The sequence below is a fragment of the Mytilus edulis genome, chromosome 9, assembly GCF_963676685.1.
Source record: "Mytilus edulis chromosome 9, xbMytEdul2.2, whole genome shotgun sequence".
Taxonomy (NCBI): Eukaryota; Metazoa; Mollusca; class Bivalvia; order Mytilida; family Mytilidae; genus Mytilus; species Mytilus edulis.
The window spans coordinates 57,803,380-57,830,968 of record NC_092352.1 but is presented as its reverse complement, the minus strand read 5'-3'; the positions used below and the strand labels follow the sequence as shown (position 1 = coordinate 57,830,968).

Sequence of the window (27,589 nt, the reverse complement as noted above, 5' to 3'; positions counted from 1 at the left end):
ATTTTTACAATTTATTCTCAATAGCTGCAAATGTTAAATAACACCAAGATTAAAATCGCCAACAGCTAGTGTATAGTTCGGTTGGTATAGGCGGTTCCTTTTTTTGGGGGGGGGGGCGGGCCCGGGTCCCCCGTGTGTGGGAATTTTTTTTATTGATTATATACTAACTGACTGGAGATACCCCTCACTTTAGGTCAGGCAGCACCCTGTCATGTATTTGTTTTAAAAAAAAAACCAAATATATTGCCATTCACTCTAAAAAAAAAAGAAGCTGAATATGTAAATCCTCTTATAAGAAAAGTAACATTGTTTCATTTTTACAATTTATTTTCAATACTGCAACCAAGATTAAAAGCGCCAACAGCTAGTGTATAGCTCGGTTGGTATATTTAATAGAACGATATTTGTAAATATGGTAAATAAACTCATCATAAATACCAGGATTGAAATTTTACATTTACGACGACGGGTATTTCGTCTACAAAAGACTCATCAGTGACGCTCGACTAAAAAAATGTTAATAAGGCCAAATGAAACTGACCATTTAACTTAAAAAATGGCGAAGTGCAAACATTTTTTTAGTTTTTCAACGCTATCCTCTTGACCACATAATGTGTTTTCATCAAAATTGGAAATGATAATATTTTATAAAGAAAAATCTTTACCTACGTCGCATTATATATACTATTAACAAATTCAAAATATACTGCTTTACAAAAAAGTTAAACAACAGATACATTCAAGTCAAATCTATCTTAATTTCTGTCAAGTTTTTCCATTTTCAAGTAAAGAAAATCACGCATTATGGTTCCATTTCTTTCCTGTAATAATTAGATCACTTGCATACTTATAACACACACACAGACAATATGTATTGTTTTTTTGTTGAAATATATTAAATATGCGCTGCTGAACTTATATTACTCAGTATAGTATATAGACGTGTATACCAAAGACAAATGGGTACATTGTTTAATTTCCTGTAGTGTTTGATAATGACCCAGTGACCTACAACTTTTATAATAAATAAACCACATAGGCAACGCTTCTGAATCAGTATTAAAGTATGAATTATTTGTTAAACTGGTGTAAAATGTGGTGTGAAATAATTGGTAAAGGCAACGATAGCCGGCTAATTAAATTGACCCGATGAGCTGACATGATGTTGAATTTATTTTGGAAATATTACACTTAATTTAACTTTACAATTTTTCATTATGTTTGTTTTGTTTATGTATTTGCCATAATCAAAATTGTTTTTTGTTTGTTTTGCAAATAAAGAATTATTATGTTGAATATTTTAATGAGAGAACCTTAAATAATCCATTATTTTCATTTTTGTTCTTAACTGAAAAAAATGGTAATACTAAATCCATTATAGCACAACCAAGTAAAAAAGTGTCCTTTAGTTTATACTTAAATCATAACTGAGATCATAGAACATTTCTAATCCGACAAAATGAAGATTAATAAAAAAAATCGTTTAGGAGGGATATGCGTTGTTAAATGTTGTGCAAATGGAATAATTCCCCTATTCAATCATTCTTCTGGCCAAATATTTGAAAGGGGGGGGGGGGGGGCTTTGATAACTGTTACCCTAGCTTGCCCTACAACATAATACATTCCCAAAAGAATATAGATTTCGTATTCATATAAGTCTGAAAATCAAACCCAATAGAGTTAGAATTAGATTTTTAGGCTGACAAATATTTTTTGTCAATTTACATTTGCACAAGTCTGTCTACATGTTCACCCGTTTTTCAATCATCCACTAGTCTGTTTTTACTTTCACAAGTCTTTCTTATAGCCCCCTAGTCTGTCCATATGATTTTCAACAGTCTGACTGTGTCCACAAGTCACTACGTTTTAACCGCGGTCTCTATGTGTCCGTCATGCAGTCTGTCTCCGTGTTTACAAGTCGATATACATGTTTACCCGCCAGGTTACGTTTCTAACAGTTTGCCTTCATGTCCTACACGTCCACCAGTCTGCTTATATATATACCAGTCTGGCTACAAGTCTACAAGAATATTATTTGCATCATTGACTAAGTCTGTCTGGATATGTCGTCTGGCGGATTTGCTTGTCTCTCACATTCTGAAGATGATGATATTCCTCGTAGTGAAATCGTTAATACAATGTACCAGTACTTAAGTCTATCAGTTTCCATCTCCATGCAAGACTCGGGGTCTGATGAAGGTTCTAAAACAATTAAAGATTCGTCTATACAGTCCTTCTGAAAGTCTTCTCGGTCAGAAGCAAAAGAATGCCCGGTTAGCGGGTCTGGATTTGCCCGGGGCATGTGGAGGACCAGTAGATAGCGACACACCAAATTCAGTTATTCGACGAAGAATTTCAACACCTATCTCATTTAACACCAACATTACACAATAATGTCAACATGGAGTCAGTAACTGAGGTAACATTAAGTTCATTTAGACGTCAATATCCTGTATATTTCTGTATACAGTTTCTAATGCATATATCACTGTCATGAATCAAGGATTTGTATCTACTTAATAAGGGTCTTACTATCATCGGAACTTTATTTTTTTGGTAACACGCCATTATTCCGACAGCCCATTAGTCCGACAGCCCATTGGTCCGACAACCAATTAGTCTGAAAACCCAATAGTCCGACAACCTATTGCTGCGAAGGTCCAATACTCCGACAACCTATAATTCCGACACTTATCAAGTCAAGTATCAGGATATCAGGGTAAAATAAAATGTGTCTGTCTGTATTATTACGTTTGATTTTGTAATAACATATTTTAAGAAATAACTCCGTATATATATAATACAAGGCTAAGGTAGTTCGTATACTTTCTATGTTAATTCTCAATTCGAAATCTGTATATAGAATAAACAGAAAATAATATTTTATTTTCCAAATTAAAGGATCTATGTAAATCAAGAACAACCATTGATGACGCGAGCTACTGATGATACCCTGCCCAAAGATTTCGGTAGATAGAAAGTTTTTGAGTTGTGAATCTGAAAAAGCATTACACTGCAGTATAACTGACTTATATAAACCTTGAAGCTAAATATCAGAAATCATGGTATTGTAGTACCTGAGAAAAATGTGACAAACGTTTTCAACTAGGCTGTCATGTAATGAGTAATGAGTTTGAAAAAGCATCACACGATATAACTGACTTCAATAAACCTTTCAGAAATCCTTGTGATGTAGTTCATGAAAAAGATGCAACGAAAATAGTTATGGGACGGGCGGTGAACTGACGGGTGGACGGTTGGACGGACGGACAGACAGAGATTATAAGTTATATGGTTCGCTACTGACCCCATACGGATCCATAGAGGGTTAGTAAAATCCATAGGGGGTGAGGCCGGAGGTCGAGTCCCCTATGAATTTTATTCACTCTCTATGGATCCGTAGGGGTCGGTAGTTAACCGTATAACGAATTTATCGGACGCTGGACTTTTTCTGCGGCGTTTTGTTGAAAATTAAACAATGAAACACAACAACATTAATAGATGACGTCGCCATTACGGCGTCATGAACCCCATATGAAACTTACTAACCCCATACGGTCTCGTAGGGGTCACCACGTGACGGCGTTTAACCAATCACAACGTGATAATTCATCTGTGGTCCGATAAAAAACAGTATACCCGCACTTTTTCGAAGCGGCGGTCTAATGATTGTGTCAACATTAAGACATTACAATACTAATATGATATAATTATATTTATAGCACTATAAGCCTCAGTCACAATCGGAGCTAAGACAAAATATAAAAAAAAATTACGTATTAATATCAATTAACAGTCAGTATCCAGACATGTACTACATTATTCAAAAGAACTAACGATATGATCCTCATTTTTTTCTCCACTATAGTAAAGTTTTCTTGTGTTCACTTCGAAATTAATCATATTTGTCTAACGTTTTAAAGTTCTGACATGTGCTAGAAATATGGCGAAAGAATTCCTCCCTCAAATTATAATGAAGTGAAAAATGACGCTCATCCTAAACTTTATCAGCTGTACAAAACGATTTTTTGAGTATTTAGCATTTTCAATTCTTCATATAAATTACCTTTCTTAAAATCAATGATATCTAAATATGTTTCTTCTTGAAACCAATTTTTAAATGAAAAATAAGTTTCCCACAAAACACATATTACTAAGTTTTTACAATTAAACAATTTGACAAAGACACAAGGACAAGAATGTCATACATTGTCTTATTCTACTAGTTTGTTATTGTCTTTTATACTGCACTCGTTCTACTTGAGCAGTCAAAATGCGTTGACTGTATATATCTATGACATAAACAGTCACTGACCCGATATCACTTTTCCTTATGCATATTTAGATAGAAATTGCCGAAATATTCATGTCCGTCATATTTGTTTTTCGTAATAAGTAATAAATCATCAGTCCTGCATCTCTTGGTTAAAAAAGAGGCATATCTTTCTAGAATTTAAAATAATCTTAGGATACAAAATCGGTCTCTCAACAAAATATTGAGTGTCATCTCTCGGATTATGTCTGAACGATTGCTATTAGAAGTGCTATGTACTGTCTCCGTATTTCGTGGATTCACATTCCCGAACATGATACCGTATTCATGATTGATCATGATTGGAATTGCTCATCTTTTCTGAGCACTAGCTGCCACATATTTCGTCCTATTTGTCTTCTTATTTTTTAAGTTCTGGGTACGTATTTGTCTCTATGTTTTTCTTATTTTGACTGACGCTACTTTATCCCATTATTTCTGCAACAAAATAAATTTAAATAAAACTCAGATGAGTGATACAAGGAGAGAAAGTGTTGCGACCAAAGAGGGCGGGTAGTGTTTTCCAACTCCGATATATTATTTATTTATGTAGTTCGTAGTGGGGGAACCTCACTCCCCTGATCCGCGAAAAGGGGGATTCGAAGATCTAGTGAAAAGAAGGTAGATCAAGACACACAAGCAAGAAATAGCAAGCTAGAACAGCACAGACTGATAGTAGACACACAAACAACGAAATATAAAGATAAATAAAGTAACTTGACACGTAAAACGAAAGAGGGGCGAGGTTAAGGACTGAGCAGTTGCTATAATCATGTGTATCAACTCCAATATACTGAGACAAAATTAATGTCCGCATGCAAAAAATAATTTTAATCAAAACGGACAACCACAAATATCAGAGAGCAGAGTCGGGTTTTTTTTTAGAGAAAATGTATCCATACACTAAGAAAAACGCATATGGTCGGAATGGGCTGTCGGAGTAATGGGTTGTCGTAATAATGGGCTGTTGGAGTAATGGGCTGTCAGAATAGTGTGTTGTCGGAGTATTGGGCTGTCGGAATAATGGTTGTCAGACTAATGGGATGTCACCATTTTTTTTACCCTCCCCTTTTTTCCAATATCCGTTATTTTTTCGTTTTCTATTTTAAAATTCACTCTCTTTAGTAATATATCCGTGACCGCTGTGGATAGTAAACTTGGAATTGATAGTAAATAGCAAAACCAAGTAATTTGTAGTGTATTTATGTTCTAATGACACGTACAGACAGACGCGAAAAAAATAAATAAAAGAAAACGAAAATATAACAGAGTTTGGAAAAAAGGGTAGGGTAAAAAAAATGTCCTGTACCCAAGTACCTATGCTCACTATTAAAGCAATAATTTGAGAAATATATATTAAGGGTTATACTAATATGTGAATATTATGAGTCCAGGTAACTCGATCAACTTGATTTGTACGTATGAAAAATTATATTATTATCTGGTCATGTCCCGCGTTTTTTTGTAATGTTGTTAATATAATAACAGTGTAAGTTAAGACCAAAAAGTAGACCAGGAAAATACTTTATTATCTTTACTAGTTAATTTCTGGAGATCATGTGTCTGTCATTTATTCTGTTATTCACATCCTTTAAACAATTATATTATATACGCATCATATCAATCTATCAATTAAGATACATTATTTTATTTGGCTTAATAACATATTATTGGTATTTAGTGCGACCGTGAACCTTTCGGTTGTCTCGAGTGTTGTCTATTATAGCAATGATTAGTCGTCATGTTGCGGGATTTTCAAATCCGAAGAACACACTTCAAATTCAACATTATTTTCGATTTGGTAACCGCATTACTTTAATGTAGATCATTATATATTACACAACCTTACACAATCAATTTATGATATGCATGCCCAATATATTTTATTCCCAAAACATTATAAAAAGTAGGGGACATGGTCAAGGTGTCGTGCAAACCCAATAATTGTTTATTGTCACGGAATAATTACAAACTGTGCTATAGTTTTTAAGATTATTGGATAATTGACTTGTTCTATAAGTACATGTACCTTACTTACGCAGGTGACACTACGAGTTGTACCCTTGATATTGGTATAAATTCAAATCACCATGATCACAGGCACTTGTTTCTATCCACTATTAACGTATATATTTACCAGAAATAATTGTTTTAAGCGGAGAGGTGAACAAATTAGTTGGGTACCTTCTCGAAAAATATACGTTGATAGTGGGTCTTCCAATTGATAGAAACAAGTGCCTGTGATTCAAATGCTTATTGATATATTAAAAGAAGATGTGGTATGATTGCCAATGAGACAGCTGTCCGCAAGAGACCAAAATGACACAGACATTAACAACTATAGGTCACTGTACAGCCTTCAACAATGAGCATAGCCCATACTGCAAAGGCCCCGATATGACAATGTAAAACAATTCAAACGAGAAAACTAAGATACATGTATATGTACATTGTACATGTTGTATCTGAAGATTAATTAGATTAAAGTTAACAATGTGGTATGTTTCCAAAATAAATGCTATCCGCTAAAGACCAACTGATGTTGATCCAATTACTAGCCAAACAAATGATACATACATGTAGGTTACCATACTTCCTTCATTTATATTATGATTATTGAGTATTTTTTTGGAAACATTTCAAACCTTTACATGCTGTTTATATACATGTTACTACAGTTCAGCGACTCAAGTTTAAAAGGCATTTATATAAAAGAATTTAAACTTAATATCATTTTGTATGAACATCATGCTGAATATTTACATTCTCTCAAAAAGTTTTTATTTTACTTAGCTAATGAAGAAGATGATGGATTCCCAAACAGAAATCTTGATGACAGTGAAAAAATTGAAGAATTGCACCAATTGTTACAGAGAATCGATTTCAAGCAGAAACAGATGCTCAAAGATAAGGGAATACAACAGCCATTCATGTTCCTTCACATATAAAGGTATATATTGTATATATATATATCATGTATATTGTCTACATTTTCTGAATTTATGATTTGAAAAATCTTTCAAAAGATATAAATGTACAAAATGTACATTGTAATTCATGTAATTCAAATAGAGACGTGCCATTGTCTTTGATAAAAGATAGAGTTACATGTATGCCTTTTTAGTATTATCAGCTTATATACTTACTTAGCCTTGTTAAAATCTATAAATATACCTTATGTATATTACATGTATGTTGAAATGTCTGTCAGAATATATATACAAATATACATGTGATCATAATGTTTCAAATAGCCAAACATTGTAAAATATATATACAACTCGTCTAACCATCAACCCAACAATGTTAGATCTGTAAATTTGCTTTCACAAATTTTTGGTTCTTCCTTCGCCGGGATTCGAACCCATGCTACTGTGATATCGTGACACCAAATCGCCTGCGCTGCAGCCGTCCCGCTAGACATACATGTATATATATATATATTGAGTATTGGGAATCCTGTACACCCTTTCCTTAGACCAAGTTTAACAAATATAATATGAATGTTTAAATTCAACTAATTATCTCCTGGCAATACACATTTATTTTAGGAACTTTTTATGTTTTATTTTGCAGTAAGCAGCTGTTTGTGATGCTTATAGGCATAAACAATCTAGTCTGGACATGTAAAACAGCAGCTGGTTCTATTTTGAAGTAAGCTATTTGGTGATTACATTAATTTGACATGACCAGACCAAGTCTTGGGATAAATTAATAGTACTCATTGTCATGATTGTACTAGCTTTTTATTGTTTTATATATTTTATGGAAAATACTGTTAGTTGAGGCCTGCAAAAATTAATTTATAAGGAGATGAAGTGTGGTTGCCAATGAGAGTAGAGACATCTAACAAATAGCATGAATAGAGTCATGGAGGATTGAATTCATACTCATTTTTATTAGAGTGTTACAAAATAATTGCAGGAAAAAAAAAACAACAACAAAAATCAAAATAATTGTGTATTTAGTAGAATTAGCCAAATCAAACAATGACTAACTTAAATCTTGTTTGAAATTTTCACATTTCTATTGATTAAATATTATTTTATAGATCAAATAATAAATAGATAAAAGGGCAGTAATCCAGTCTCAGATTTTTGTTTTGGTTATATTGTATACAGCTGATTGTATTTTAATACTATTTACAAATACTTCTTATATGTCAAAAGAAAAAAAAAAATGCTGTACCTGATATTGTGATTTACATTGAAATTGATAAAGACAACAAACTCAATAATGAGCTATTCCAATATCAATCTCCCTAGGGAAAAAAAGGGGGTGCTACTTAATTTTAGACCTCCATAGTGCCCATAGACACATCAAACACTTGCCAAAATATAAGCCTGAACCCCTGAGGGGATCACACATCAAATTATAAAAGTTGTATATATTCTACACCGTGAATAAGACCAAACAATGATAGAAGGAGTTAGTTTTAAAATATAATTGAAAAACTAAACTGATACAAATCAATAATTTTTTTGATGTTGATAAATAAATCACAATGTGTAATAGATTAGTTGCAATAAATTGTTATGCCAGCGCACAATAGTAGAAGGGGTTTATGTTTAATGATCCATGCTTTTGTTTGTTTATTCTTTCATCTGTTCTGCTTTAGGTTCAAGTTTTGGTAAAAGTTTTTGGTCAGGATAGTTGTTAATGATGTTAACGACCAATCAACTAAAAAATAAATACACATGTGCCTTATGTTATGATCCTTCTAAGGATAAATTAATGGTTTTGACCCCAATTTCATGGTCCACTGAAAATAGAAAATTTATCACAACTTCTGGCTATTCTTTTTATAGAGTTATTCCACAAGATATTTTTGGGTCACTCATTAGAATATCTTTTAAATATATGATTTTGATTACAAATGCATTAAGATAGAATAATTGCATGCAGAAAATTATTGCTTTTGTCACATATATATCACTTGTCAATTTAATAAAATTAAACTTTTTTTTATTACTTTATTACAGAAGCTACAAAATAGAGCTAAGGCCCTTTAAGCCAAGAAACTGCCAGTGTCAGAAAAGGACAAACTTAGAAAGGCCATGCAAATTGATTTAATGTCAAGTTGGGACAGTGATTCTGTAAATAAACTCGCCTGATCACAACTGGGATTTGACTGTCACAAGATTTTAAATCTAACATGGATAAACTAAAGTCATTTACTAGACTGTAAATACCAGAGACAGCTGAATGCACAAGGCAAAGAGCTGAGGTCCAAGTAAATCAGAGAGGCCTTGTCACAAGAAATGTACAGAACTTGCATGGGTTTTTACTTAAGGGCATATGACAAAAAATTGAGAGATATCAATAAAAATTTCTTTAAATTTTAATAAGGACCAATTCAAAGGTACACTTTTGGAATTTGCAAGAACAAAAATACCGTCATGTTTACTTTTGAATTATAGTTGACAGTTTTCAGTTTAAGGGGGGAACCCTTAAAATGAAGTGGTTTGGTTTATTGAATTTCATTATTTTTTAAAGTAAAAAAATGAATTACTGCTCTTTTATTTCAACATTTGCATTTTCTATTAAAATTATTTACAAGTGCAGCATATTGGTGACATCAGATTATGTTATTGTGTTTGGTTAAGCTACATATTTCTTTTTACTTAAACTTTCTGTTGCCTTTTCTAATTGATTAAATGCTGAATAATAATTTGGGTGTGGCTCATTTCAGTGTCTTGTATTTGCTGTCAAGATTTTTCCTGTAAGATTTCACATTATTTATAATCGCTTGGTCAAAGGGAGATAACTTTTTGAATCTTCACATTAGATAATCTGCGAAGAGGATTATGTAAAATGTAAATAGTTGAAAATTAATTTTATGGTTCAATAAAATCAAAATAAGTTATTGCCATTCATTATAAATAAATTTCTATCAAAAATAAGGCTCAAAGAATTTTTTTATTTTATTTATATAAATAAAAACAAAGTACACACATCATGCACATGTTGACTTCATAAAATTTGTTAACAAAAAAAATTGAAAATAAAACTAAAACTTTTAACTAATCAGGAGACAGTCAAAACACCAAATATATTTATAAACATATAAACTTATTATTTTCTTCAATTGTCCAAGTACATTCAATATTGATAATTTTTTGCTTGACATTACATAATTTTGTTGATAAAAGTTTATTTGTGTGCTATTTTATTCAATTGTACATATTTGAAGTATTACATTACACCTTATTATTTTAATTCTTGCATACAGCATTTGGAATGAAATTTTAATCAATGTTCGAGCAGTAGGATGTTTTTTTTGTCGAGCCTGCAACTTTTGTTGCAGAAAGCTCGACATAGGGATAGTGATCCGGCGGCGGCGTTAGCTAACTTTTTAAAAGCTTAATATTTTAGAAGGTGGAAGACCTGGATGCTTCATACTTTGTATATAGATGCCTCATGTTACGAAATTTCCGTCAGTCACATGTCAAATGTCCTTGACCTCATTTTCATGGTTCAGTGACCACTTGAAAAAAAAGTTCAGATTTTTTGTAATGTTGAATTCTCTCTTATTATAAGTAATAGAATAATTATATTTCGTACGTGCGTACCTTGCAAGGTCCTCATGCCCGTCAGACGGTTTTCACTTGACCATGACCTCATTTCATGGATCAGTGAACAAGGTTAAGTTTTGGTGGTCAAGTCAATATCTCAGATACTATAAGCAATAGGGCTAGTATATTTGGTGTATGGAAGGACTGTAAGGTGTACATGTCCAACTGGCAGGTGTCATCTGACCTTGACCTCATTTTCATGGTTCAGTGGTTATAGTTGAGTTTTTGTGTTTTGGTCTGTTTTTCTCATACTTTATGCAATAGATCTACTATATTTGTTGTATGGAATGATTGTAAGGTGTACATGTCTAGCGGGCAGATGTCATCTGACCTTGACCTCATTTTCATGGTTGAGTGGTCAAAGTTAAGTTTTTGAGTTTTGGTCTTTTTATCTAATACTATATGCCATAGGTCAACTATATTTGGTGTATGGAAATATTTTATGATCTATATGTCAGTCGTGCAGGTTTTATTTGACCTCGACCTCATTTTCACGGTTCATTGCTCAGTGTTAAGTTCTTGTGTTTTGGTCTATTTTTTTTAAAACTATAAGTAATAGGTCAACTATATTTGTTGTATGGAAGCATTGTTAGCTGTACATGTCTGCCTGGCATGGTTCATCTGACCTTGACCTCATTTTCATGGTTCATTGCTCTTTGTTTAGTTATCTTGGTTAATGTTAAGTTTATGTGACAGTTTTTAATAAAGCTTTATACTTAGGACTATCAACATAATATCAATAAGTAAAGAAGGCGAGACATTTCAGTGTGTGCACTCTTGTGAATTTACGAATTATGTTAATCATGTAAATAATATTATGTTTTTTGTTTTTTGCTTTTTGAAGTTTTTAAAATTGACAAATAATGCTAGCAGCGGAGATTATTCATTAATATTTTTATGATGCCAAACTTGAAATTTAAAGGTGCCTATGTTTGCTATTTGTTATTACCCAATTGTTATGATTCTTAAATAATTTATACAAGTAAGCATGTTGATTTGTCAATAACCATTATTTTATTAATTAGTTTGAATTTGATGAGGTTCTATGATGTAGAACTTGACTTTTTTTAAACAAAAGTGTTTTTTTATTTGTTTTAAATGTTTTTAAAATTGTATAACAAACTTTTTGACATTTTATTTTAATTTATCACCAAAATAACTCTAATTTGTCAGTATCTGAATAAAATTAATTTGTTAGATACTTTGTTTCTTTTATTGAAGTATATACAAAGGGAGATAAACATAATTTGTCAGTATCTGAATAAAATTAATTTGTTAGATACTTTGTTTCTTTTATTGAAGTATATACAAAGGGAGATAACTCAAAATTTTTTTTTTTATTATTCTGACCCGATTAGAAGTGATGGAAATAACTATGCCCAAGACAGGATGACAATAAGAAAATGCTAGAAATTGTTTTGTATGGTTATGCTTTGTCCAAAAGACTTTGTTATCTCCTGTATTGTATATTGCTGCCATTGTCAAAATCCAAATCACGCATAGAGATAGCCTTGTCCTATAGTTTATATCTGGTGTTTGTGTTTTTTGTATGTCTTAGATTCTAACTCTTCAAGTTCTTATATAAATTCAGATGCATTGCCATTCTTTACATATAGGTAAAGTCATATTTACAAAATGGTATTGAGCTTTGCAAATGAGTGACATGTTGGATTATTGTTTAAGTTTCATCTTAAAAATACAGTCTTCAATGTTACTGACAAATTATACATTTGCACATTGCCATTTGAAACCACAAATATTATTCTACTGTAAATACACAGAGCAGCAATCCATGCCTTTGAAGTCTAATACTTTGTAAACATGGATCAGAAAAGTTGGAGGATCAATTTTATATGTACAGTAGCTACAAAGTTATCACCATTGAAAATTCCTGTTTTTCCTAATTTTTGTTTTTTTTATTTAATTAGATATTTCCAAACCAGATATTTGGGTTAAAGTAAAAACAAATCCCCAACATCCCTTTTCCAAAAAAAATTTTTTTTTAAAAAGCAGAGGGAAAAATTCTGCCTTTTCTTTATTATTCATTTGCACTATTGTTTTGTAAGTAGTTATACAGGATTATATTGACTTTAAATTGCATTAAATTTGATGGAAGTTCTAATTTAAATAAGTCATAAACAAGAAATTTATTTGAATTTACATGTAATTAAATTACATAATTAATCAAATTTAATTTATATTTAAAATTCTTTAAATTTGAAATTTATTGAAATTTAATTTATATTAAAAGATCTTTAAATCTCAAATTTATTCAAATTTAAATTATATCAAAACTTCTTTAAATTTGAAATTTATTCAAATTTAATTTATATTAAAAATTCTTTAAATCTCAAATTTATTCAAATTTAATTTACATAAACATTCCATTTAAATTAGAAATTTATTCAAATTTAGTCTATACTTAAATTCTTTAAATTTAAAATTTATTTAGATTTAAAAATACCTTTAAACTAGGTTGAAATTTGGGAATTTATTTGCAATATTAAATTTAGTTTAAATCTATATTAAATTAGAAATTTTCCAGCAAAGTAAATGCATAATATTTTTTGTAATTTGAAATTTAATATGCATAACATATGCATTTAATTTTATATTAAATGCATCATTTCATGCAGTGTAAGGGACGACATCAAAAGATCAATGTAAGATAAAAAAACTTAATTCAAATAGTTTGGGGGTGGGGGGTTGAACTGCTGCAAGATTTGGTTATCCGACATTGATTTTTACATATATATCCATATGGGTCAATCAATTTTTCCCAAATTAAGTTAATAGGGGGTAGGGGGGGTCAGTGAAAAAACTATTTGAATTAAGTTTTTTATCCTTCATTGAACTTTTGATGTCGTCCCTAATGTTCTCGTCCTGAATATTTATTTAACTTGCCACTGGACGTTAAAGACCATTTATATACATTAACCCTCAAACCCCTAAAATACTCTTAAAATAAATAATTTTGGATTCACAATTTATTATGACCTGGGCTATTGAAATATTTTGCAATTATGGTCTATAAAGATATCAGATATCAGCTGGTTAGCTACTAAAAATTGCAATGACTCAACATCAAAATGTTTTTAAGTTCTGTTTCCTTAACTACTAACACTGTCGAAATAAAATGTACATGTATAAGGGTACTTACATTTTCTTTTCCTTCTCATTGGGCTCCATTTTGCGTAATAACGGCTGAATAAAAAATATTCCTTTTATATATACCCGGCTGGAGCCCGTGCAACATCTGGTGCTGAATGCGTTTTAGAAAACTTCAAAGACCTTTAATTTTTTTTCTCACGCTCACAACTTACCCATATATAAACTCAGGCATGATAAAGGGAGCCGACAGGATGAAAGACAATGCCTTTAAAAAGTATTTTTGGAACATCAAAGTGTTATATTGTACGTCAGAACGAGTAGCACGTCCACACGGGGTTGTAGAAAAGTATGCAGTCTTTCAATAAACAATAAATTAATTTACAATCCTCAATTAAGAGATCAAAGGAGTTTTTCTTTTCATCTTACATACTGTTTTAGCGTGGTTGTAACAATGATAACTACATCAACAGCACCACACAATTGCATAACATAAGGGTCAGATTCATTTCGTTGTATTTCGTTTCTTCATTTTTTCATTTCGTTTCGTTTCGTTATATTTCGTTTCGTTTCGTTGTATTTCGTTACGTTTCGTTGTATTTCGTTTCGTTTCGTTTCGTTTCGTTTCGTTTCGATTCCGTTTCTCACTTTATAAGTACCCTTGTTCAATATGCTGAATCTAACCATGTATTTAGATTTATGATATTTGGGCCCGTTAATTATCAGATTGGTCCACAGTGAGGTCTAAAGGGTCCAAAATTGAACTTTATTTGATTTCATAAAAAATTGAATTCTTGGGGTTCTTTGATATGCTGAATCTTACCATGTATTTAGATTTTGGATATTGGAATACCTCAAAGGGATGGTAAGAAGTGTCTTTGGGAGTTATGGCTCAAACCGTTAAGGAATAAGGTGCAAAAAAAGGGGGGGGGGAGGGTTTCCAGGTTAATGGACAATTACTTAAGTACAAAACATAATTTAAAAGCATAATTTTAGCCATGATTATTGTAGTTTCAAGACAATGCTTTATGAAATATTCTTTGAAAATTGGAGTTATCTTTCTTTGTCCAGAATAGTAGTTGAATCAACTTAAATCATTGCTTTATACAATATACAATGTATATTTTCGCTTTTACTACCAACTAATAAATTAAAACAATCTTTACCATTCAGTGATTACAAGCACTTTTTTTACATTTTAATATTTTATGATGTATTTAAATGAGCAGTTATTGTTGCAAACTCCATTAGAAATTTGAATTGAGATTAGTTTTCAAATAAGGGAAAGGGGGATGTGAAAAAAAATGGGGGGGGGGGGGGGTCAATTTTTCTCATTTCAGATTTCAGAAATATAAGAAAATTTCTTCAAACATTTTTTTTTAGTGGATTATCATTCAACAGCATAGTGAATTGCTCAAAGGCCAAAAACAAATTTTAAGTTCATTAGACCACATTCATTCTGTGTCAGAAACCTATGCTGTGTCAACTATTTAATCACAATCCAAACTCAGAGCTGAATCCAGCTTGAATGTTGTGTCCATACTTGCCCCAACCATTCAGGGTTCAACCTCTGCAGTCATATAAAGCTGCACCCTGCAGAGCATCTGGTTACTATTTCATTCTATTCTTTATTCTTTGATCTCTATCTATTATATTTGTCCTAAACATGCGTGAAATATTTGCCACTGGACATAAGGCAACCAAAAATCAATCAACTTATTCTGTATATTTCATCATTTCTTTTAGTAGTCAGCACTCCGGTGTTGACATGAATATCAATAATGTGGTCATTTTTATAAATTTCCTGTTTACCAAATTTTGAATTTTTGAAAAACTAAGAATTTTCTTATCACAGGCATAGATTACCTTAGCAGTATTTGGCACAACTTTTTGGAATTTTGGATTCACAATGCTCTTCAACTTTGTACTTGTTTGGCTTTATAAATATTTTGATATAAGCGTCACTGATGAGTCTTATGTAGACAAAATACGCGTCGGGGTACTAAATTATAATCCTGGTACCTTTGATAACTTTATTATGTTATCTATAGGTTTGGTCCAGCCCCTTATCTATGTTTTGCACATTATCCTCTCTATGTAAACCCAATTCCTGTTCTGATAAATGGTGACTCATGCATAGCATCATATGTGGTTATTACAACAAGAAACATATACATATTATAATAATTAATGTATTCTAGGACTTATAGATAGATGTCATTAATCTCAGGTCATGTAATAAAGTAGGTCTTATAAAAATACTATAGCATTTTAATTTTGATAATTATATATATGTTTATATATTTGATAATGCCATTTTTTTTTTGAAAAAAGGCAGGAGAAAGGCGTTTTTAAAAACATATTAATGGGTCGCATTTTTTTGGTCTTCGGAAGTGAGCCAGAAGAAGTCTATTTCTTTTTTTTTTTTGCATTGGGAAGATCTTCTGGCTCTCTTCCACTTCTTCTTTTTTGATAGGTTATTTAGACGGCAGAGGCACATACCAAACATGGCGTCATTTAGTCTAAATGAAATTAATAAATTTATGAATGCAGATATATTAGAATGTGAGATGTTTTATAAACGTTTTTATGGTATGACAGTATGACAATAAGCTGGATAAATATAAGAACTACACGGACAATAACTGTTAAGGGACCATTATTTGATATTCTAGGGAAGGGATTTGATTGATTGGTGTTTAAAGCTACTTTAAACACCATTGGGCTATCTGTGGTGGTCAGTTTACATTTATAAATGAAGGATGGGGAGGGGAAGAGAGGACATTATTATTCATTTCAATCTGTCGCTAATCATGCCTTACCAGGCAACCATATTCATATATGAAATCCTGCTCTCCCCCAACCCAACAAATAAATAAATATAAAATTGCTTTTATTTAACACAAGTTTAAATTGATTGATTGTATGTTGCTAATTTTAACACCCAGTGACAAATATTTCATGCTTGTTCATGAAAACACAAGTTTAGAGTTCAGGTATATAGTATAAAAACAAAGAGATGGAATGTAACAAAACAATTTACAAAATATCAAATATGAGTCGAGACATGAACCAATGACAACCACTAAACTACAGGCTTCTGATCTGGGACAGGTAAATAAAGAATGTGGCAGGGTTGATATAGAAACGAAGATGTGGTATGATTGCAAATGAGACAACTCTCCACAAGAGACCAAATTAAACAGAAATCAACAGCTATAAGTCACTGTACGGCCTTCAACAATAAGCTAAGCCTATTTCCCATAGTCAGCTATAAAAGGCCCTAAAATCACAAAAATGTAAAACAAATCAATCGAGAAAACTTAACGGCCGAATAAATGTACCAAAAAATTAACGAAACAAACACAAATATGTACATGTATAACAAAGCAACACACAGCAACCACATACATACAGAATGTGGCGGGGTTAAACATGTTAGCGGGATCCCAAATCCTCCCCTTAATCTGGGACAGCGGTGTAACAGTAAAACAACATGTTTGTGAGCACTCAATCCATCCAGAAGCTAGGACAGTGATGTAACAGTACAGTCAAATAACAATTTGCACAATCAGTTGCAATTAGATTTACTTAAAAGATCGGAACGAGACACACACAAAAAACAATAATTTTAAGACAATAGATACAAAGCACCGACATAAGACAGGGGCGTAGCTACCCGGAGGCACGACAGCACGTGCATCCACGTCGTTTTCACAACAAAAAAAAAAAAAAAAAAAAAAAAAAGCAGAAGAGAGAGAGATGAGTTGGTCAATCGGAATCGGAGACTGTTGGTGTCTTTTCCGTCTATCCCGGATATTAGTTTGACAACCTAGTTACAAGTGTTGATGAAGTTGTTCATTCAGAAAAAGATCGTAGCTCCGAAGTTGCGTGCACATTGATTCGGCACGCAAAAAAAGAAATGGCAAAATAAAAATTTATAAATTGAAGGTTAAAGGAAACACCTATGTTGTCACTTTTTTTAATTGATGATATATCATCAGATAACGACATTTGGTTTCAAAATAAAAAAAAAATTGGAGATTATGACAAAATCGGAAGGTTACTTGTATCTTTTACAAGATTTTTACTTTTGAATTTGTAATACTCAGTCTATTCTAAGATATGTAGTTTTGGAGCACATTTTACAGTGTAAAGTTCATCAGTTTGGAATGAGATGTACCAATCGGCATTAGAATTATCAGATCCCTTCGATATCGTTGAAAATATGCCGAGGCGATGTGGTTGACAGACTACCGGAGCCAATCACCCTGCAACCACGCCAAACTGTATTGGAAAGTCTCATTATTTTTTGCGTTCATAGACCATATGATAAGGCAACTGGAGAGTGGAGTCGCGTCAAGTTATCAGAAAATCGCTTCTTTGTGCTGTATCTCACGGCTTCATCGTGTTGTAGGAAATATCACAAACGAACAAATCTCAATATTGTCTGAAACATACGAAACTGACCTAGCATGTAATTTTGACGAATTCAATTGGGAGGTCGCTCGATGCCGAACACGTACGCTGGTTTATAACATCTCGCGAGTGCTACCATGCCATGATGGCCCTGAGATCAAATGCACAAATGTACGATCAACAATGAACAACGAAAGTTACATAGCATTACCATGATTACTGCATGTTCATCGGCATTTCAGTGTGAATGTTGACAAAGTAATAGAAAAGTTTGTTTCTGACCAGACCCGAAGAACAGATACCACAAACTTTTAAAAATCAGATGTTATCAAAATTTCGAATATATCGAAAAAACAGATGAGTTGGTAAAAAAAAGAATGAACTAAAATATGCACGGACTTAATTGTTTGTAAATCTTTGTGAATCTTCTTGTCCTACTACACTGTACACGATAGGTAGAACCACACTATCATGATACCGACAGCTCCACTAAAATGATACTTTTTATCAACATTCCTTTGTGATCGGAGGGATATATCGGCATTTCAGAAATACATCATTTTGAATATGTGACTTTTGATTTAAACTTTAGATTTCTAAGTTATGATATAGTCGATTGTTTTTGTTTATACAAATGTGTACTATTTCATTCGATCATAGGTTTTTCTTTATGTTAAGTATTGCGAAGAAATGCACCTTGTTTTCATTCACTTAATTTACATCACATTAGTAGTATAGTGCGAGCAGTATGAGCCCCCAAACCTCGGACGCGAGAGCAACTATATCACCAAGTTCTAGCCCAGCAGCAGCAGCAGCAAAGCAGCAAAAGCAATAAAAGCAGCAGCAGCAATAACAGCAGCAGCAAAAGCAGCAGCAGCAATAGCAGCAGCAGCAAAAGCAGCAGCAGCAATAGCAGCAGCAGCAAAAGCAGCAGCCGCTGCTGCTGCTGGGTTAGAACTTTGTGATATAGTTGCTCATCTGAAGAATGCTTACTTCTCATATGTCTTTGAAGATCGTGCGGCCACACATACACTTTCCGGCAAAGATTGCAATTAAACATATTGATCCCACATACATAGCCCGTATCCTCTAATTTCAACCGGTTCTTATTTCTCTGCACAGAAATAACTCCTTCACGTGCACAACAATTTAAAAAACGGAGGATAAGAAAAAGAGAAATCTTTCTGCAATTAAATATAGTCATATTTATTTGTATTCCTTTTTTTTTTATAGTTTCACAGCCCATAGTTCTCTATTCCTTATAGTTTAGCAGCCGTATATTTCTCATATTCTAGCAGCCCATATTTCACTATTCTTATATTTTTTGTTATATTTCTTTATTCTTTGTTTTTTTCTCCCCTATCTTTCTCTATTCTTTCTTTCTTTATTTTTTTTGCTCATTATTCTCTAGTCCGTAAACCCCATCCAAACTCCTTGTATATAAATATAGATTGATTTAATACATTATCCGTGTATTTTTTGAAGATAAAAATGACGACAGTGGATCAACTATATAGATAAGATATGTTAAATGAGAAACAATTTGTATTAACAAGATGTGATTTTGGTTTAATTATTCGGGGTAAAATTTTAATCAAATGATATTAATTATAAGTGGTTCAAAGAAGTAGAAAAGCAATACTACTGAATATTTACGGCTTATAAGATAAGAAATCTAAAAACGAAAGATAAGTATTTCATGTCACAGACGATATTTTTATAGTTGCTGTCCGTTAATTAGGAGCAGATAAAATAGTGTACACCTGTAAACATGTTATTGAAAGAAAGTGTATAAAGATACTTATTTTTAATCACCAGATGTGCTTTATCTCTTTATCTAATTATTTGAGGTGTCATTTTAATCAGCACCCTATGATATTAATTAAGTGGTTGAAAGAAATCGCAAAGCAATACTACTGAATGTTTCACGATTGTCATGTTAATAAGATAAGCAATCCAAAAAATAAAAAGACAAAAAGATAAATATTTTATGTATTGATTTCAAACATTTTAATCCAATTATCTTTACACGTGCATCTATTTATAGTACCGCCTACTGGATTGATTGACAGTTTATCTGATTTATATAAATAGTATATCTTGGGGAATTCTTACAGTTGTTATAAGCATGTCTTAGTAGTAACTATTTTAAGAGGTAGAATTTTTTCTTCTTCAGAATTATCACAGACTTATAATTAAGGGGTTTGGTAAGCGTTTAGCAAAGAAAAATCTGCGTCCGTTTTGGAGGGTATACCGTCCACTATTAAGGGTGTGGCGTAACGTCCACCTTAAAGGGTATACCGTCCACTTTCTAGGGTGTGACGTAACGTCCACCTTGGAGGGTAGCTAGGTCCAACATATAGGTATAGCGTACAAGGTTTAAGCCCAACTATAGCGTCAGCGTCCAAATACGGCGTTCTTGTGAGTCATATCCTTAGATTTCAGAGTCAACTATGACGTCCGTGCTGAGGCCCAAATATAACGTCAGTGTATGCGCGCAGGTCCAAATATAGCGCTCGCGTCCCGATTTCAGGTCCAAATATGGAGTTGGTGTCCCGATGTCCGCGTGAAGGCCTAAATATAGCGTAGGTGTACGCGCGCAGGTCTAACCATAACGTCTCGCGTCCCGATTTCAGGTCCAAATATGGAGTTGGTGTCCCGATGTCCGCGTGAAGGCCTAAATATAGCGTGAGTGTACGCGCGCAGGTCTAACTATAACGTCTCACGTCCCGATTTCAGGTCCAAATATGGAGTTGGTGTCCCGATGTCCGCGTGAAGGCCCAAATATAGTGTTGGCGTCCGCGCTCAGGTCCAACTATAGCGCTCGCGTCCGCGCGAAGGCCTAAATATGGTGTCGGCCTGTGAGTCATACCCTTAGATTTCAGAGTCAACTACGGTGTCCACGCTAAGGCCCAAATATAGCGTCAGCGCATGCGCGCAGCGCGCGTCTCGCGTCCGAGGTTTGGGGGCTCATACTGCTCGCACTATACTACTCACATTAGTTCCAATCGAAACTCTATGCCTACAGATAATGGTAGAACACCAAGGCCGTAACTACCCTTGAGGCAAGTGAGGCAATTGCCTCACTAAAATTTCGACACTGATTTTTTTTTATACATATATAATATATAAATATAATAGTCGTTTGTTGTTCTGTCTCAACCTTGATTTCTATAACTTGTCATCATTCCTTTTAAACTATTCTTCCTGGATATAACTCAGCATCTCAACGGGTGATGTGTCTCGATTACATTAACCTAGTAACGATTATCATAATGGATCTCTAGTTAAAAACAGGCTCTTGCAGAAAAAGGAAAAGCGACACTGAAGGTAAATAAGGAATAATTCTAGTAAACTAGTTTTTTGGTGAACAGAGTCTGAGTATTGCATATAACTTCATTAGTGCAATCCAAAAACGATAAGTAGACTAACAAATGAAGTACTGGTCTTCGGAAAGGGGCAGTCCTGTCTGCGTATTCATTTCTCCGTTTCACCAACTTTGACAAATCAAGTACTGGGCATCGCAAGGGAGCAGTCCTGTCTGTGTATTCATTTCACGAACTTTAATCTTTCTCTTTACAGATAAATAAAATATAAATAATATGAAACATCCATGGATTAGTTTTTATGCCCCACCTACGATAGTAGAGGGGCATTATGTTTTCTGGTCTGTGGCTCCGTTCGTTCGTTCGTCCGTCCGTCCGTCCGTCCGTTCGTTCGTTCGTTCGTTCGTTCGTTCGTCCCGCTTCAGGTTAAAGTTTTTGGTCAAGGTAGTTTTTGATGAAATTGAAGTCCAATCAACTTGAAACTTAGTACACATGTTCCCTACAATTTAATCTTTCTAATTTTAATGCCAAATTAGATATTTACCCAATTTCAAAGTCCATAAAACATGGAAAATGATAGTGCGAGTGGGGCATCCGTGTACTTTGGACACATTCTTGTTATCCATGTTTCTTTAACCTTAAAAATTGAAAGAATATCCCATATTCCAATTTGATATTATTGAGGATCGAATGGTAGAACCTTTAACACAGGATTTTGTCTTTACTTATTCGGGACTACGGTATTTCGTTTCTTTATATTCGGGGTTTCGGAATCGGACACCCCAGACCCTAACCCCTAAATTTATAGATTCTGGAACTAAAATACCACCAACTATTTCCAGAAATAATTGGAAATTACGGACCTACATGTAAACGTCAAAAACTCCAGTCCAATTTCCCCTGTACCCATACCAGATATACTTACTCTATAGATAGAATCATATACCTGTATCTTATCTCATTCTATCCCTAGTTTGTCTACTCTTTGTCAGCATAAAAGCGAGTTGAATATTTTGAAACTGCGACTGTATGATGGTTCTTACAGGAAAGCTTAATTCCCTTTTGCAAACAAAACTGTTACTACCGATGCTGCTACCGAATTGCTGATGGAGAAGGAATTGGAAGAAGACATTGATCATTGTGTTGATGACAATGTGCTACCTTTAGAAACACAGACTGCCCTGAAACGACTGAAAACTTGGAAAAGAGCATGCATGAGTGGCGAGAGATTGTGCGGTCTTGCCATGCTCCATGTTCATCGCGATAAGGATACCAGTAGACCAAATTATGATTCTGAAACGATTTGACTGAACCGGCAATAGAAAAATTTGGCAAACTCTACTGAATCGATGTTTGTTCTATGTTCTGGCAGCAGACTCAAATCAGTGATATTTGGATGATTATCTTACATATAAATTTAAATAAAGTTGTTGGTGTTAGTAAAAGTCTAGAATATGAAAAATTTATATAAAAAGTGTCCAAATTCAAAACATTATCAAACTCTCTAAAAATGCCTAGAATGCAGGATTTTACACCATTCATTTCATACCCTCAAAAAATTTTTTTCGCCTCGCTTCGCTCGGCTCAATTATTTTGCCTCACTAAAATAAAATGCCTAGTTACGGCCTTGCGATCGATTTTTGTCAATTTTTAATATGTTGTTTAGACATACATTATAATTCAAATTGACCAAAAATTTGTTTTGTTGCAATTAGTTTGACATTAAACTTTATTTTGACTAGACTATATCTTCTACTGTCGCGAGATGGATAAAAGAGTTCTGGAACTGGAACGAAAAGTTGAAAAATGTGCATCGGAGAAGAGTGTTGAAAAGCTCAAGGAAGAGGTGGAAGATATCCAAAGTCACGGTAATTGGCCGTTTCAGAATCTAAAGCATCATGGGTAATTTCATTGTTCGTACCCCAAAGTGAAAATAACGTTACGTCATTGGTTGAATTTCGATTGTTTAGGACGTTTTAAACCAATCAAAACGCTTTGGTGTACGTTTTTGAAAATAATACCCAGGATGCATTAGATTCTGAAACGGCGAATTCTAATGCAATTTGTATGTAACAATTTTTTTCATTGGCTAAAAGTTGCCGTCAAATCCACAGTTGACCAGGCGTAACTAAGGATGGACCCGCCATTTTGAATTGTTGAGTCAACAAGTGTTCGATTACTACTATATAATCGAAAATAAAACAACACCTACCTCGAATGCGCCGTTTTAATGTAATTTTATCCGAATTTGAATCGTACAGGTATAAACGTAATAATCTCCAGTTTGTAAGTTTTCATTTGTATGACGTCACGTGTAACCATGACGTCTTTGCGCCAAAATCATTCATGAAGTTTCGCGGATTTTTTTTATTTGTCATATTTAGACCTTTTTTCAAGTTTTATCGTATTATTTCATTTTGTAATGCATTAGAATCGGAATAACAGTTCTGTAGTTGAAGAGTTGCCACCGTCAATTTTGATTTGACGGTCGCAAATCTCCAGTCCGTTTTACTGTCTCCGCTACGCGTCGCCAGTAAAACTGCATTTGCGACCGTCAAATCTACAATTGACGGTGGCAACTCTTCAACTACAGTACTGTTATTCCTTAAGTGTAATGATAAGCAAGTGTTTAGGATAGCGCGTAACTTTGACCTATAGTATAAGCCTTCACAGGTCCATATATATCTATATACATATTATCACGACCTAGTAATTCGTTTTCACGACTAAGCTTAATTGTTATATCAACCACGCATACCCGTTCCAACGACCCTGATAACTCGTTATAATAACTTAGCTAACATGTTATAACGTCTAAGGGGTTGGGGTTGGGTTAGTAAATTTCATAGGTTGGTTCATGACGTGTTTTTTACGATTTAGCTACGTCGTTATAGCGAGTTATTTAGTCGTTATGACGACTTGAACACTTTTAAAGAACACTCGGACACTTATCGGCTTTTGTAGTTTACACATGCATTTAACCCCTCTTTGATTTGTTTTCATAAGAATTATGTGGAGCCGACAATTTAGCATTACAAAAGACATGTGGACAAAGTTCGGAACATGTAAATGGCATATTTAGCTGTGAAAAAGCACTTGACGGGAATAAAGATAATTTTATGCACACAAAAGATGGATTCAACAAGAATGGTGATTACTACGGCGAAGCTTATCCGTATTGGTGGGTGGATTTGGGTACCAACTGCATAGTCAGACGAATAAAAATATACAATAGAACAACTTGTTGTGGTAAGGGAGCTACCATTTGATTTTTATGGGGGGGCTAGGATGAAATTTGAAAAAAATAGGCAGGACAGGAGTTTTGAGTAAAAAAAAAAGGCAGGATGAGACACTTGCAAAAAAAAAAAAGTCAGGACGACAAAGTTAGGTAAAAAAAAGTCCGGATAAGCTAAAAAAAAAAAGCAGGACCGAACAGAGTGAAAAATAAAAAATGCAGGACAGAGATTACAGCTAAAAAAAAATGCAGGACAAAATTTTTCATCCTAGCCCCCCCCCCCCCATAAAAATCAAATGGTAACTCCCTAAGTATACTTTAAAAATATAGTATAACTGTACTAGTGTCCACGTCCTATGAATCCCACGTGCTATGGGGTAAGCACACTTTAAACGATTTGTTTGCTCTTTTTTTTTTGTCTTTTGCTTTAGTTTTTCCTTGGGAGTTTGCTCCAAAACTTTGATCACGATCGTTTGTTATTCAAGTTAAATCTAAAAGCGAAGAAACACTACGAATTTCTGTCACCAAGTACGTATCAAACTCTAATGTACGTCATTGCTGTTACGTGCAAATGTGTGATAATAAGGCTTAGCGTACTATTATATAAAATATTTTCTGATATATGGTAAATTCACAATCAGTTAACTGAAAGAAACCAACGTATTAAAATTCGAAAAATGTAAAAAAAAAAAACCCGGATCTTTTAAATGTAAAAAAATACCGGATCTTTTAAATGTTAAAACTATTACACGATTAAACATCCAGGGTGGTGTTCTCGAAGCTATCTTAGGATTAGGATGTGTCCTTAGACCATCTTATGACAAGTCTTTGTCCAAAGTCGTGTTCTCGAAGCTGTCTTAACTTAGGATATATCACATTTTTCGTCCTAACTTTAGAACACCTAATTAGGTGTCTTAATATCATCATATCTTCATCCTAACTTTGTGCATGTTTTTTTCTCATTTTTTTACATGAAGATGAACGTGGAAAGAGACGCACCATCGGTTATTAACTCGTATAAAGAAATTGTGCATGATTTTAAACTTTAAACTCCCGTGTTTTTACAATACGATGACACTACGAATTCAATATTCTCATTTCAAAACAAATTCTTTTAAATACAGTTTATATCAAAATCCTATTTAGATATTATTTTATAATTACATTTGAAATCCATGCATTTCATTAAATACTTGTTATTACAAAATTTTGTAAACAATTTTATTAATTGGTTTCGTCTCTAATAAATGTTTTATTAAACAATTACTTTAACTATTTAGGATTTCGCACATAGGATATATTTAGGACGTCCTAACATAAAATGCATCTGAGATGGCTTCGACACGCAACTTAAGAGTGTCCCAAGTCTATCCTAAAATCGGTCTTATCCATGACTTACGAAAAATCTTAGGATACTTTCGAGAACACCACCCCAGATAAGCGATTACTTTTTTTTTCTCAAATTTGTTTTATTTGTAATATATTTATTATGATTATAACAGGTGAAAGACTTCATGACTTGGAAATAACTATAGGAAAGCAATTGTCGAACATGAAATATTGTGCTCGTTTTAAGGGACCAGCTGTAGAAGGACAGGTTTTAGACATGAACTGCAAGATACCAACAGCAGCACGATACGTCAAGCTGATGATAATGGACAATAGTTTGAATAACTTGCTTCATGTTGCGGAAGTTGAAGTATTTGCTAATTAAAAAAAAAGATAATGGCGGCGAGGCTGGCTCCTTTCGGGGAGTTCGGTCGAGCTCGGACCGCTGTCTTAACCGTCGCGTGGACTGCCTCAACAAATCTAGGTTTTCTCAATGGCAAACATTCCATGTCCGTTATATCCGAAAACATTTTTTAAGTGTAAATATTTTTTTATTGGTAAAATCATGTAAATACAGGACTGATTATACTAATCATTGTTTAACCTATGTCCGTCGGTCTGTCCGTCCAACACAGGGTTTGTTGTTTATCCGGGCTACTCCTACATTTTCCTAGCTATAGTATTTTAAAATATGCAAGTACTAGTAATAAGTATTTTTGATATTTTTATTTTCTTTAAATGTTCTTCTATAAACTGCTTGTTGTCATTTTGGTGCGAAGTTACGACTGACAGGGGCGGATCCAGCCATTTTAAAAGGGGGTTCCAACTACATGTCCCCATTCAAATGCATTGATCGTTCAAAAAGAGGGGGGTTCCGGACCCCCCTCTGGATCCGCCACTGCCTGATACGTACAAGATTTATCCGTCGTACTTCTGATACATTTTTTTTCAATCTGAAACTTTTGTTGTTGCTGTTGCAGATAAATTTTTTTTTCAATTTCCCACAAATTACTGGATGTTGAAGTGAAGTAATGTTATATTCCAATGACAAGAAGTTCAATAGTTTACCTTGCTATATCACATGATGAAGTTAAAGATGCCAGGCCCGTAGTCTGGAATTTCCTAATGGGGTTGGATACAATTCAAACAGAACGTCGACTTTTACAATGCTTATTTGTTTTTAAGGCCGAGGTTCATACGAACCCCTCAAACCCCCTGACTACGGGTTTGGATGTATTATATATGAATGACGACTTTTCATCGCTATAGTGCTTGTGTTATAGAT

General features: G+C 33.5%; 1 protein-coding gene and 1 long non-coding RNA gene across 2 annotated transcripts in view; both read left to right on the top strand.

The window, feature by feature from the left end:
• Positions 1 to 26,906, top strand: part of LOC139488628 (fucolectin-7-like) — a 69,390-nt gene extending 42,484 nt beyond the window's left edge. Inside the window, exons 2-4 of the mRNA XM_071274360.1 lie at positions 23,483 to 23,608; positions 24,747 to 24,989; positions 26,478 to 26,906. Coding sequence (XP_071130461.1) covers positions 23,483 to 23,608; positions 24,747 to 24,989; positions 26,478 to 26,689 — 581 coding nt within the window. The 3' untranslated portion in view covers positions 26,690 to 26,906. The remainder of the gene's footprint in view (positions 1 to 23,482; positions 23,609 to 24,746; positions 24,990 to 26,477) is intronic.
• On the top strand, positions 6,483 to 12,061 carry LOC139488627 (uncharacterized). Its single transcript, XR_011656054.1, has 3 exons — positions 6,483 to 7,262; positions 7,889 to 7,966; positions 9,295 to 12,061. It is a non-coding gene; the product is annotated as an uncharacterized lncRNA (long non-coding RNA).
• Positions 26,907 to 27,589: the final 683 nt, after the last annotated feature.